Source organism: Morone saxatilis, unplaced genomic scaffold, assembly GCF_004916995.1.
Source record: "Morone saxatilis isolate NCDOM2014 unplaced genomic scaffold, NCSU_SB_2.0 Contig7, whole genome shotgun sequence".
Classification (NCBI taxonomy): domain Eukaryota; kingdom Metazoa; phylum Chordata; class Actinopteri; family Moronidae; genus Morone; species Morone saxatilis.
Genome location: NW_023340246.1, coordinates 17,960,136 through 17,971,989, shown reverse-complemented (window position 1 = coordinate 17,971,989; position 11,854 = coordinate 17,960,136). Strand labels below are relative to the sequence as shown.

General features: G+C 42.0%; 1 protein-coding gene across 1 annotated transcript in view; it reads right to left on the bottom strand.

Moving 5' to 3' along the window:
- Positions 1-11,854, bottom strand: part of usta (uronyl 2-sulfotransferase a) — a 51,744-nt gene extending 39,890 nt beyond the window's left edge. Inside the window, exon 1 of the mRNA XM_035678371.1 lies at positions 11,222-11,854. Within this exon, the coding sequence (XP_035534264.1) occupies positions 11,222-11,453 (232 nt within the window). The 5' untranslated portion in view covers positions 11,454-11,854. The remainder of the gene's footprint in view (positions 1-11,221) is intronic.

Sequence of the window (11,854 nt, the reverse complement as noted above, 5' to 3'; positions counted from 1 at the left end):
GTGTGTGTGTGTGTGTGCCATGCATGTACACTACAGTGCATAGGACAACACAGAGGCTGCATCTGTTCGCTCAGCGTTTGCTGTCCAGGAAAGAATTTAAGTGAAAGTTTTCTGCAGACTTGCAGGAGAGGAAACAAGAGGAGGAGAGAAAAAGAATACAGTGCGCTGAGAGAAAAGATACACGGCAGGAAGATGTAGAGGGAGAAAGTGGCAAAGGAACAGATGGGAATGGAAAAAGAGGGAGGGAGACAGAAAGAGAGAGAAAAGGGAGGCTGGGTAAACAGTGGGATAGAGCGCGGTGATTCTTGGGGTGAAAATTTGTGGTAAAGAATTAGAGCAGCTTTCGGCAGAGTGATGGATGGATTTACAGGACAGGCAAGTCCAACTGGCATAAATTCAGTCCAGTCCAAGCCAGACTGGTGCAGCAGGAAGGTGCTGGTGGGCCAAGAGGCAGGCAACGTTGTTCTGGGCCAGACCATTGGAAACACTACACAACCAGGATCTGGGCCAGTGAACCAGGCCAGACAACTGATGGCTTTTCAAGGGGCGTAGCACCACTGTGTGTTTAAGAATCAGCCCCAAACTATATAGTTACCCATTTAACCACAAGCAGGGTTTATCTGAGGTCCTAACATGACCTTTGAACTCTTGTTAAAGTTTGTAGAGATACAAGTGTATTGTGGTGGGTTACATTCCTGAACCTCTCTGGTTGGTTGCAAAGTAATGAAGGTGAAACCTTTAAATTTCAGTCCATCACTCTCTCTTTCAAACACACGCTAGTCAAATGCAACCATCACACTGCAACCATGTAATTAACACCACTAACCACGCCCACTGACTCCTCCGTTGAACCAATATCCTGCTGAGAATACGGACTCAACCTCAGTCTTGACCAGGACAGGAAAAAGAAAAAGTTCTTGGAAGCTGGCCGTTTGTTTGTGTGTCTTTGGATAAAGACTTTGTTAACTTTGGACTGTGTTACTTTCACTCAAGATGTCTCTTACAAAACATCTGGAAAATGTGGTTTCTCCGATAGACCAGAACATTTGTACAGGGTTACGGTTGCAGCTTAGAGCTGCAGCGCTACAGTACGTCTCGGCTGCGGCTTTAGCAGTTAAAGGATCTGGGGGTAAACATGAAGAAAGAAAAAAAATCTGGATATTGAAGAGTTGACAAGAGTTGAAAGTGTGACAGGTGATGGCAGAATGTGGATTTTAGCACTAACCCTCACTTTTTTTTGGCGGGCATGACGTGTTGTCAGTCACATCTTGCACTCCTGTCTTCGCATACGAGACTGGAGTTGAGGGAAAAGTGTATGAGTGTAGAAAAGTGGGACACTAAAAAAGATGGAGAGAGAAGTGGCGGGAGACAAAGGTGGGTTTCAGAGAAGGAGAGCAAATTTTGAGACAGAAGTGTGAGATTTGGCCGAAGTGAGGTTTGCTTTCCACAGGGGACGACCACATTCCATCTGAACATTTCAAAAATGCTTTTCAGGCCGCCCTCAGAGCGTCCGCCCCCTCCTTTTGCCATCAGTACATTAATCTGTCTCAGCCCAGACAAGAAGCTCTAGAGCAATGAAATGTCCTTATCCTCTAAGGATAGTTACTGTAGTATTCCACCTGTTTAAGCAGCGACAGGAAGAGGCACTACTGATAATAGCATTAAGATGTCTGATGTGGAATGCTGTGTAAAATGTATAATGGGATTTTAAAAAGAGCTGGGAATTTCCTCAGTCTTAAAGCTAGCAGAAGAGAAGGAAAAACAAAAAAATTATCTTTAATTAATCTATATCAGATTTGACTATAAACACTTAAAACTAGTATTATGGCTCGCTTTGCGGAATATTGGGAGCGCAGACCTTTTGCAAAATTCACATCCAAACCCTTTCAGTGTTCACACAGTCTCTAGTGCCAGCAGGCAGTAAAATGATAATATAAATAAGTGAGCTGTATTTCCCCTAAAGGGTGTCAAAGCCTTTGGTGAACATTTTTAAGTAACTGAAACAAAAGCCTGAAGTAGACAGGTAGTACTTCAGGCCGTTGTCTCCGTTACAGAGTTATGACTTTCTGAGTGACAGGCAGAAATAAAGACCTGTTGCATAAGGCTTTGTTTGGAAGGGGGCTTGGGAGGGGTTATATGACATCTTTCTAGCCTTCGTCTTTATTTAGCTTGGCCTTCAGATATTTGGAGTGGATCAGTAAAAACTATCTTTCTTTAAACAAAAATAAATGCATTCTTTCTAGCTTGTGTGAAGAGGGTGTTTCTTGCAAATGACCGAAAGTTGGAGTGTAAAGCATAGGCCAGCTCTTAGACGAAACTAAGGAAACTGTTTCATTGCAGTGAAATAAAAATTTAATTTATAAAGTAATTTCTTGCAGCAGTTGCATATTATCAATTAAATAATTCAGTCTTTTATATACGCAGCTGAAAAAACATTAGTGTGTGTGAGAATGTGTGTGTGTGCGCGCGTGTGTTTTCCCAGTCTTCCAGTATTTCTGACTTCATGGAAACATAGTTTTATCACTGTGTAATGGTCTTTCCTTAATCTGAGTCCAGTTGTGTTTCATTGGAGACCAACTAGGAGCTTTCAGAATCAGAATCAGAATCAGAATCATGTTTATTGCCATGATTCTGATTTTAAATGCATCTAACTGTATATATATATATACCTGCACAAATAAGTGTAAGCACAATCACAGTGTTTCAAACTTTATGTTAGGGGCTTTTGGGGCAAACAGGCCTGTACAGAGCAGATGAAAGACCTCTATAATCATAAAGGCTGAAGGCTATAAAAACTGATAATGTCTGTTTTGATACTGTTTTACAGAAAGGCAACTTTTGAAATCCCACACCTGACATTGCCCCTAGGCCTCAGTCGTGGTGTCTGGCACAATAACATTTAGCAACTGTTGTAATTATCTGTACAACCTGTTGACTTCTACAGCTGAAAACAAAAGCTAGTATTGAAGACAGCTGAGGAAAGGAAAGGTTAACATGGTTAGATAGCATTTACCTTAATGCACTACATGCATTAAGACATTATTTTGACAAGTTCCAACAAATGCACACAGAGTTTGATTTGGTAATCAAATCAAATCACTGGCACATTTCTAGGCTGACCTATGCTGGACAACACATAATATGGTCTAATTACCAGTACAGTGCGGCCCATATAATAGACTGCACTACAACAATTAGACATGTGTAGCAGTGTGGTCATAGTGGCTGACAAAAGCAACATTATTTAACTTAGGGCCACAACTGTGACATATTTTTTTACCTTTTAAGTTAAGGCAAACTTGTTAGCAAACAGTTGCCTATTTATACATCCAGCAGACACGGCCCAAGATCAGCATTCATTCAGTCCTGTTTCTGGTCACTTCGTAAAGTCCAAGATTCACTCTTATTTTAGCCTAATTTTGGTCATGACTGACTCCTAAAGAAAATATCAGCTAAATGCTCCACTATATTCATCAGCCAGTTGCTATTACTGCTGTTTAATGCTGAGCAGGTAGTGTGCTGTGGGTTTATCTGAACCTTTGTGCTGAAATCAGCTGCTTACTGCATCTGGAATCTGGATATGACGCTGATGAGAGTCAGACTGAACCAAAACATTCATTTACAGATCGGAAAACTGAGTTAAAAGAGTCTAAACACTCCGTAGAACTGAGTGGAACTGCTCAGTCAGGTGATACAATAATTCTCTGGGTTCATCACTACATGTGATCCTTTTCACATGAACACAGTCATGTGATCGGTTACTATAAAAATATTCATTATTGTTGAGTAGAGTTCTGATTTACTCTGATATATAAAATTACTTGAGCAAAGTTTCTAGAAAACAGCAGGAAACTGTCTTTCTCATTCGACTCAGCTGAACCTAGTTCTAGGCTATATAAAACTTTAAAGTGCAAGGCAATACATTTCCCCAAACCAACACATAGTGGTTTTAACAACATGGGTTGGGCATTGCTGCTCTATCTGCCCTGCTGTATATTTAACGTTGCTATTTTAAAACACTATATATTTTTTCATTGCCATGAAATGAGGCTAACAGACAGAGTTGTGGTGAACTCACTCAGAATAAAGATAGGCAGAGTTCCTTGAACAAGGTATGTCGCTGACCACCGGGCAAAATGTTTCCTCTTAACAAGTCCCATAACATCCAATTACTTGGCTTTGGGCTGTCTGTTTGCCACCCTGGACTCAGAGGGAGAAAGTCAGAATCCAGTTGTTGAATCAAACTGGAAAATAATTGCTTGACTTCAGTGACCACACAGACCTGCTGTTTGATGACAAGTGTACATGTGGCCAATGGAACAGAAACAAGAGCTAAACATGTTGGGTGTTCTGTGGCAATAAACAGAGGAATGTGGAGTGCTTTGACACAAGCCAAAGTAAGCAAAGAAACTTCCCAGATAGGCTAACAACAGCAGGGCACAGAGATATGAGAGGAAGGGTAAAGCTGGTCCAAAAATCAACATCTCTTTCAAACCAGACTGCAATTATTCTGTTTCTAATTCTGTCATGAAAGGACCTTGATTCAGATTAGAGGTCTTGTCCTTCTGGATGAACGGGGCAGATACTGATTAAAGCGGGGCATTCAGTTTACATGTTGTAAGGGGACACCTAATTTTCTCACAGGACCTCTATTTATCCTGGCACTGATCTTTTAAATTATGGGATATACGTAGTTGCCTTCTTACAAGCATCAGCCAGGGTACCACCCAGTGGCTGTGGGCCCCGAGCCACCCACCCGTTCACGCACCCCCACAGGAGCTAACATAAAAGTCACCACAACCAGCCATCATCAGTGTCTTGGCAACCTCTTAAAAAAGCACAAAGTTCCTAAAAACAACCCCCTTCTGAGCTGCTGTATCATGTTTTCTTGAGTACATGGAGTACAAAAGCCTGAAATAAATAAACTCAAGCTTAGGGCTGTGTGGAACATAATTCACTTCTACACCATAAAGTTGGGCTCTATAAGCTTTTAAAGGAACAGTTCGCCATTTTGGGAAATACATTTGCTTCCTCGCCAAACGACTGATAAAATTCGCCTACCAGCTCCTCTAACACTCACTTTTGTCCTATCCGGACAACGACTAAATGTAATTTGCAAAAGAAATTAGCAGTGTTTTGGGGGGGTAAAGGAGTAAGATCTACAATACAGCTGAAAGGAACTGAAAGAGTGTACAGAAACTCAACTCAAATTCTTGAAATGTTATTTAAAAATGAATTATTGTGTATTTAACTAAACACATTTGATCACAGTAATTTTACAGTAATTTCTCAAGAGCAGAGGCTGTATACATACAGTAGCACGGACCACGAGTCTAGTCACAAACCATTGCCCACAAATTTATCTGGGATTTCTCTTGGGTTATAACCATCATTGCTCAGCAAGCCTTGAACAGCAGTTGCAGTTTAACAGCGTTGGCGCATTGGTTATTTTTTTTCCATCTGCTCTCTTTTGGTGTGGCGAAAACAAATGCACTAATGGAGGATAATTACCCTGTGTTGTTTTAGTGTTTGCCCGTCTCTCTGGAGAGGGCAATAGCAGCCTCTCAGGCATGGAGATACTAATTGGTAATGCTAATTGCTTCTATTATGTAATCACTGGATCAAGATGATGCTATTTTTCAAATGATTTCATATTGTAATAACCCAGAAAATAAAGAAGGCCTCATTTATCATAACTAATAAGAAAGAAAATATGCTAATCCACTCACTGCGTGCAGAACCAAATGCTTAAACAATCATCTAATTTCTGCTTTTGTTTTGTTTAAAATACTCCAATTAAAATCAGAGCACAGTGAGTCTTTCTTTCTTTGGTTTCCATTAAAGTAGAAACTATTATCCCTTTATTGACCCCTAAACCCAATTAACAAGCTGGCATGCACGTTAGAAAGCAGGTAAATAAACAGAGCATGGCTAGCCTCTGCTCAGCAGGGAGGGCTGCTTGTTTTACCAACCCAGAGGGAATTACGAGCTGTCTGATTGTTTTGGCATTTAGGCCGGATGTGACGGCAGTAAGGAGTTGTTTTGGGGTCTGTCGGAGGTAATGCTCAGTTTTCCTCGACACTTCCATGACTACTAGGTGGAGGAAATAAAGAGGAAGTAGGTCAAGTTGCTACACCTAATGACCCTTGGCAGCTGGAGGTGTTGGAGGGATGTAAAATATTATTCTATCTTCACATGCTAAACAAAAGATTACAGTATCATGGAGCAGCAACCGTTATTATTAAATACAAATGTGAAAATGACTAAAGGAATAAATAGGCAGTTTAAGTATGACCAACTTCATCCCTGAGTCAGATTGGTACACACCTGGCAACCCTGTTAATTATTTTAAAATGCTGAGTGACAGCTTCACTGGCACTGGTCTAATTTAAATTTTATTTAAACTGCCTTAAAGCATGTACTCTGTCACTCTGGTCCAATTAAGAGTCAGTGCACTAAATTTGTCATTTTGAAGAACAAAATATAAGTAGATGAAACAAAGAGATTGTTTTTAATATCCTTTAGCAGGAAGTGGGCGTACTGGTGTGAATGGAGTGGCGAGTTTGCTCCAAAAATCACACTTACATGTCTGGCTCGCTCAACAAAGCTCTTTTGCTTATGTGTAGTTTGTGTGTCATTTTCCTCGCTACAGTATGTGTGTCTGCGTGCGCACAGGTATAGAATACGTATGTGACTAAATATGCTTGTGTTTTTATCACATTTAAGAAAATGAGGGCAGCAGGTCAGACTCAATGTTAGTGGAACAGATTTGTAGCATAAAGGTTTCAAAAGGCTGAGCAAATACGGGCAAGTGAATAAGTACCATTCTCTCCTCGTGGTTACCATTGTGATGTTGCATGATCTTCAAGGCGTTTAAAATCAAGACTGTGGACAATGGCTGCAAATGTAACATGGATATGAAATATTATGTCAGTATCACTCTCACAACACCAATGAGTATTTGCATCCAGCTGCAGCTGGAGGTTTGCATGTCTCTTATTGGCCTCTTCACAGCAGGGAACCTTTTGCTTTCCCTCTCTGCACCAAACTAAACTTTCTTTAAATTCTCTCAATAGTTTGCTTTTACCCACTTCCTGGCCAGCATTGCTGTAAATAAGGCAGAAACTGGAGGGAGGGGAGAAATTACCTTGTAGCTTCTTCTGTGTCCACGCATACCTGTCAAATCCCTAACACCGCCCTGCAGTGTACAACTCGAACACTTTACCGGCCAGTTTCTGGAAAGTTAAATTTATGAGTGTGAGTGTTTTAAGGTTACAGAGTTCTTCTGAGAAGCAGAACGATGTTAAGTGAGAGACTGACAGTTGGACCGAGTTCGTTCAGCGTTTATGATTTATGTTAGGGGATGGGGAACTGTAACAACACACAAACACAGAGGAAGACGTGTGTACTTGGAGTCCTTAAGGGCACATGTCTGAGGATTCAGTGCACCGTGTACGCTGGCTAATCCTAAAGGATTTATCTCAATGACTGGAAGATTTAAGAGAAGAGAGGAAAATTCTAGATCCTTCTCTGTGTTTTGCTCTTTCGGCTCTGAGGAGCTCCAAGAGGATGGCATGCAATATCAATGAGCAGCAAAACTCATAATTCTAATTCCCTGAGATCATGACAATACGAGTAAAGTACTATCTGAAATGTCACTGCAGAGATATATGTGTGGTGTGTGTGTGAAGAGAGAGAGACACACACACTGGTCTAGTCTTTGCTAAATCCTTTCATATTTTCGTTCATATTTCTCTTGCATTTTAACCAGAAATGGAGACAGCTGCTGCTATGAAAAGATTCTAAAACTGAGTTAATTCGGTCATTCAGCACAATTTTAGCTCCATGCTGATGCTTCCCTGACCTGTCAGGGTGGCCTACAGCTGTGAAACGAGCTGTCCACCTTTCTAAAAAAGAAATGAATTTAATCATGTTTCAGTCAGAGACCTTCCAGCTCAGCCAAGTCAAACGTCTGGGGGAATCACTGCAACACAGTCAGGTGTGATTGTGCATTCACACACACACACCTTTACAACACAGACACATCACTCAAATGGAAGCTTTTTGGCAAAGTAGCCAGATTGGTTGAGGTAACATCAGTGCGTATTTGTGTGAGAGAGAAAGTGCGACTGAGTGAGAGGGAGTCGATGACGGTGGCAAGCGGGCTGTCGACCCCGGTCTAAAGGTCTGCACGTTTCACTTACAGTGCAGCTATATGTTGAGTGACACCCTCAAACACTGACCTCCCTGCTGGCCCAAAACAAAACAGGGTCTGTTCACTCTACAGTGCGTCTGACTGAGAGAAACACACACACCTAACACACACTCCTGCACAAAATCAACCTACTATTCTGTTTCCCATACACACCCACATTCCCTTACCCACCAGGAACCCTCACCTTCATCTTGGCACAGTGCAGCCAAAAGTAACACAGGTCAGCTTAAGGCAAATATAGCAGAGCTAATCACTTGATGCTTATAAGAGACTGGTAGTCTGCCAATCACACACATACAGTATACATACATTGGAGTATTATTAATGCTGAATATCGTCTTTATTTTCTCATTAATTCCAGTTGGTGGGGTAAGGAGTTTCCTCCATACAGTTTGTTAGAGTTCAATCCCTGACTCACCCAGCAAACTGTTGCACTCATTGACCTATGACACCAAGACAGAAAAAAGTAGACTAAAGATTGAGACATACAGAGAGGGAGAGTGAAAGCAGAGTGTCTGTAATTGACAAAGGGGAAGGTGACGAAGAGAGAAGCTGTGGAACATTCTTTCTTTGAGAAAAATAACTTTCCTCCAAACTTTCTTTCAAAGCACCAGCACAGGCCATTTTGCCACCATATCACAGGGATATTCTGCACAGCAAGGTTTCCACCTTCCCTCCTTTTTACCAGATTTCTCTGTTCTCTCCTCTAAGCACTCAAGACTGCAGGTTTCTTCAGGATGAGGGCAATGAGCCAACCAAATCTGACACATATCTATCCTTTCCTCCTCCCACCCAACCTCGGATTTTTTCAGAATCCACCACAAGAAGTGAAGAGGTTTTTTTTCTCAAACTTTCAAAAAAACTCAAATAATTTTCTTCATTACAGAAATTTGACTTATCGTCAGCCAATGGATTCTGGAACAAAGCTCTTTCTCCTTGCCCCAGCAGCATAATGAGCAAAGACGATTACTCATCCAGATCCCAGCGGAGGTGCTACAGTGTGTTTGTGTCGCTGTTATGTAAGGAACCCTCCTCCTGAAGTCGATAGAGTATAGAAGAGTCAGTGTTTGACGAGGCTCGGGCCCTCTGGGACCCTGTACAAAGCTGCAGTGAAGATCACGTCATGCAGGTGGGCCCAGACATCAATTCATCTTCTAACAGAGGGATTCCTTGCCCTCATGGCCCACATATGTTTGAGTGCTGGTGGATTAAGCTGGTGCAAATAATAATAATCATTTGTCTCTGTAGGGGATTTGAAATGTAAGTCTGTATGCTGTTGTGTTTGTGTGCTTGTGTTAACAGTACACACACATTTGCTTCATCCTGTACGATAAAGTGTCCGAGATTCAGCTGATAACTTAAGCTTGTGTGTGCATTACGGCACTGCACTCTGAAGCAAAATGGTTCTCAGTGACAAAGTGAGTGTAATAGACATTACAGATGACTGTGGCGCATTAGCTTTGTGCAATTACTCTGGAATAAAATGAACTTGACTACCGCAATTCCTAAATGACATTAGGCAGCAAAGTTTCATCAGAGGGAGTTTTGCTTCTGTGTGTGTACTGTATGTAAGTGTCTGCAGTAGAGTTGCATTTAGAGAAAGTATTCATGCTCTCCATGATGCTCAAATGAAACTATGTAACTAATTTGGTACTGCACAACACTTTTTAAAAAATTACATGAAGAAATTGTCTGTTTATGTTTTGCAACACTGGACCAAATCAAATAAGAATGATTTCTTGCAGTATTGTGCAGCTGTGCAGACATGCGTGTGTGCGAATGTGAGTACATATGTGTGTTAAGTTTGTGTGTCTACAGGAAACCAATCTGACCTGTGGGATTAGTGGCTGACTTGGTGAGTGACTCTCATTCTGTTCCAGATGTTTATCACGTCATAAAGGCCTCAAGTCCTCTGTAAGAAATAGGTAGGAAAACAACCTCCTTTCAACACACACACACACACACCAGCTGCAGTTGTGGCAGTGACTGACATGTTGATAAGATATCAACTCTATTGAGTATAAGCATTAAACCACAAACTTGCTTTCTTGACTCATGATACATCTTATCTTAAAGACTGACACTCTGCACAGAAACCCATGCAGATGGAGCCACACAGGGGGCTAGTAGGTCCACTTTCTTCTTATCACCCAGTATAGACAGAAATATAGCAGTGCCAAGTCGTATCTAAATTAAAACAACTGTGTTCCCTTCAGAGCATAATATTTTAAATTGGAAACCTAGCCCTTTGATATGAAAACATTTGGCAACATCAATCTTAGAACAACACATGCTCCACATGCTTTTCATCAATTATACAAACATCAAGCCTAACACATACCACGCTTGGCTGTCTCAAAACACCAGCCTAAATTCAGTCTTGAAAACACTATTGCACCTTGTTCCACCGGTGCTAGTCGTGCGTAATGAGCGCCGTGTGGCCGGAGCGCACCAGCTGGCTGTACACGGAGATGTGTCAGTCACCATCCACATACAGTATCAGCCTTAACAGTTGCTAAGTTCTTGTTACCATAATAGATCCCAATGGCGCTCCGACAAGTCAGAACTGATATTCAAATGGTGTGAAGGGGAGCGCATTCCTCAGGTTTTGGTCTAAATAATTAGAATTTTAAACTTGGGGGAACTTTCGGGGGTATGTAATATTTCATAACATGTCATTATGCACACTCTTAATAAAACGTGTCAGTCTGCAGTAAAGTCACTTATGAACGCTTTGATGATTTCGAGATTATGAATGATCAGAGGACATCAAGATAACTCGTCTGGTTTGAAAGGGGTCGAGGGGACGCTGTGGCCTCCGGTGGATTTCATAAAAGCGGTGAATGAGAGGTGTAAGCCTCATTAATTCTCATTCATTTTGGATAAACTGTCCTTTGCACGTCTAATCAAAGCATGGCGTCTACGCATGCAGGGCAACTTTTATTCAAAAGAATCTCTTTGATGATGACGCGCTTCTGCCAGCAGAGGAAAGTGAAAAGTTCTTACCGAGATACTGTCGGATGTCCAGCAGGATTTTAGGGGGTCCTCCGTTCAGCTGGTAGAAAAGGGAGCCGAAACAGAAGAAGAACAGCGTAGCCATGCAGAAACCATAACCTCGCAAGGAAAATCGCAACGGTATAGCAGAGAGTAAGCCGTACTTTCTGTTGTTTCGCTCTCTGATGTGGTTGGGAGTCTGGTTGTTGCTGTGAAGGGGACTGCTGCTAAAATTCTTCATCATCTACTCCTCACAAAGCGCCGTGGAAAGTCACCCATCCGCCTGTGGAAAGTGGAACTTGTCGCTTTGGGATCATTTGAGGCGGACAGCCAGTTATTTTGGAGACGCGCAGGCACCCAAGCTCTCCTCCACTGCCGCAGCCACGGGGTTGTTTTTTGCGCACAGCGTTTCGCTTCTGCTCGGTCCCTCTCGTTTGCGCTCGTTGGATGACTGTTCCGTCCTTCCGTCCTTCCAGCCGAGTTAAGGGTCCATCCTTCTGCTGCTGAGTCTTTTGGGTGTCAGATTACTGAACGTGGAAAGGAAAAACTTCCACCTCATACAGGATTTGGTTTGGATTGCAGTGCGTAAAACAGCGTCACCCAGTGTTCAAGGAGAGAGAGGGGGGCGTCCAAGTAGTCGGTGGG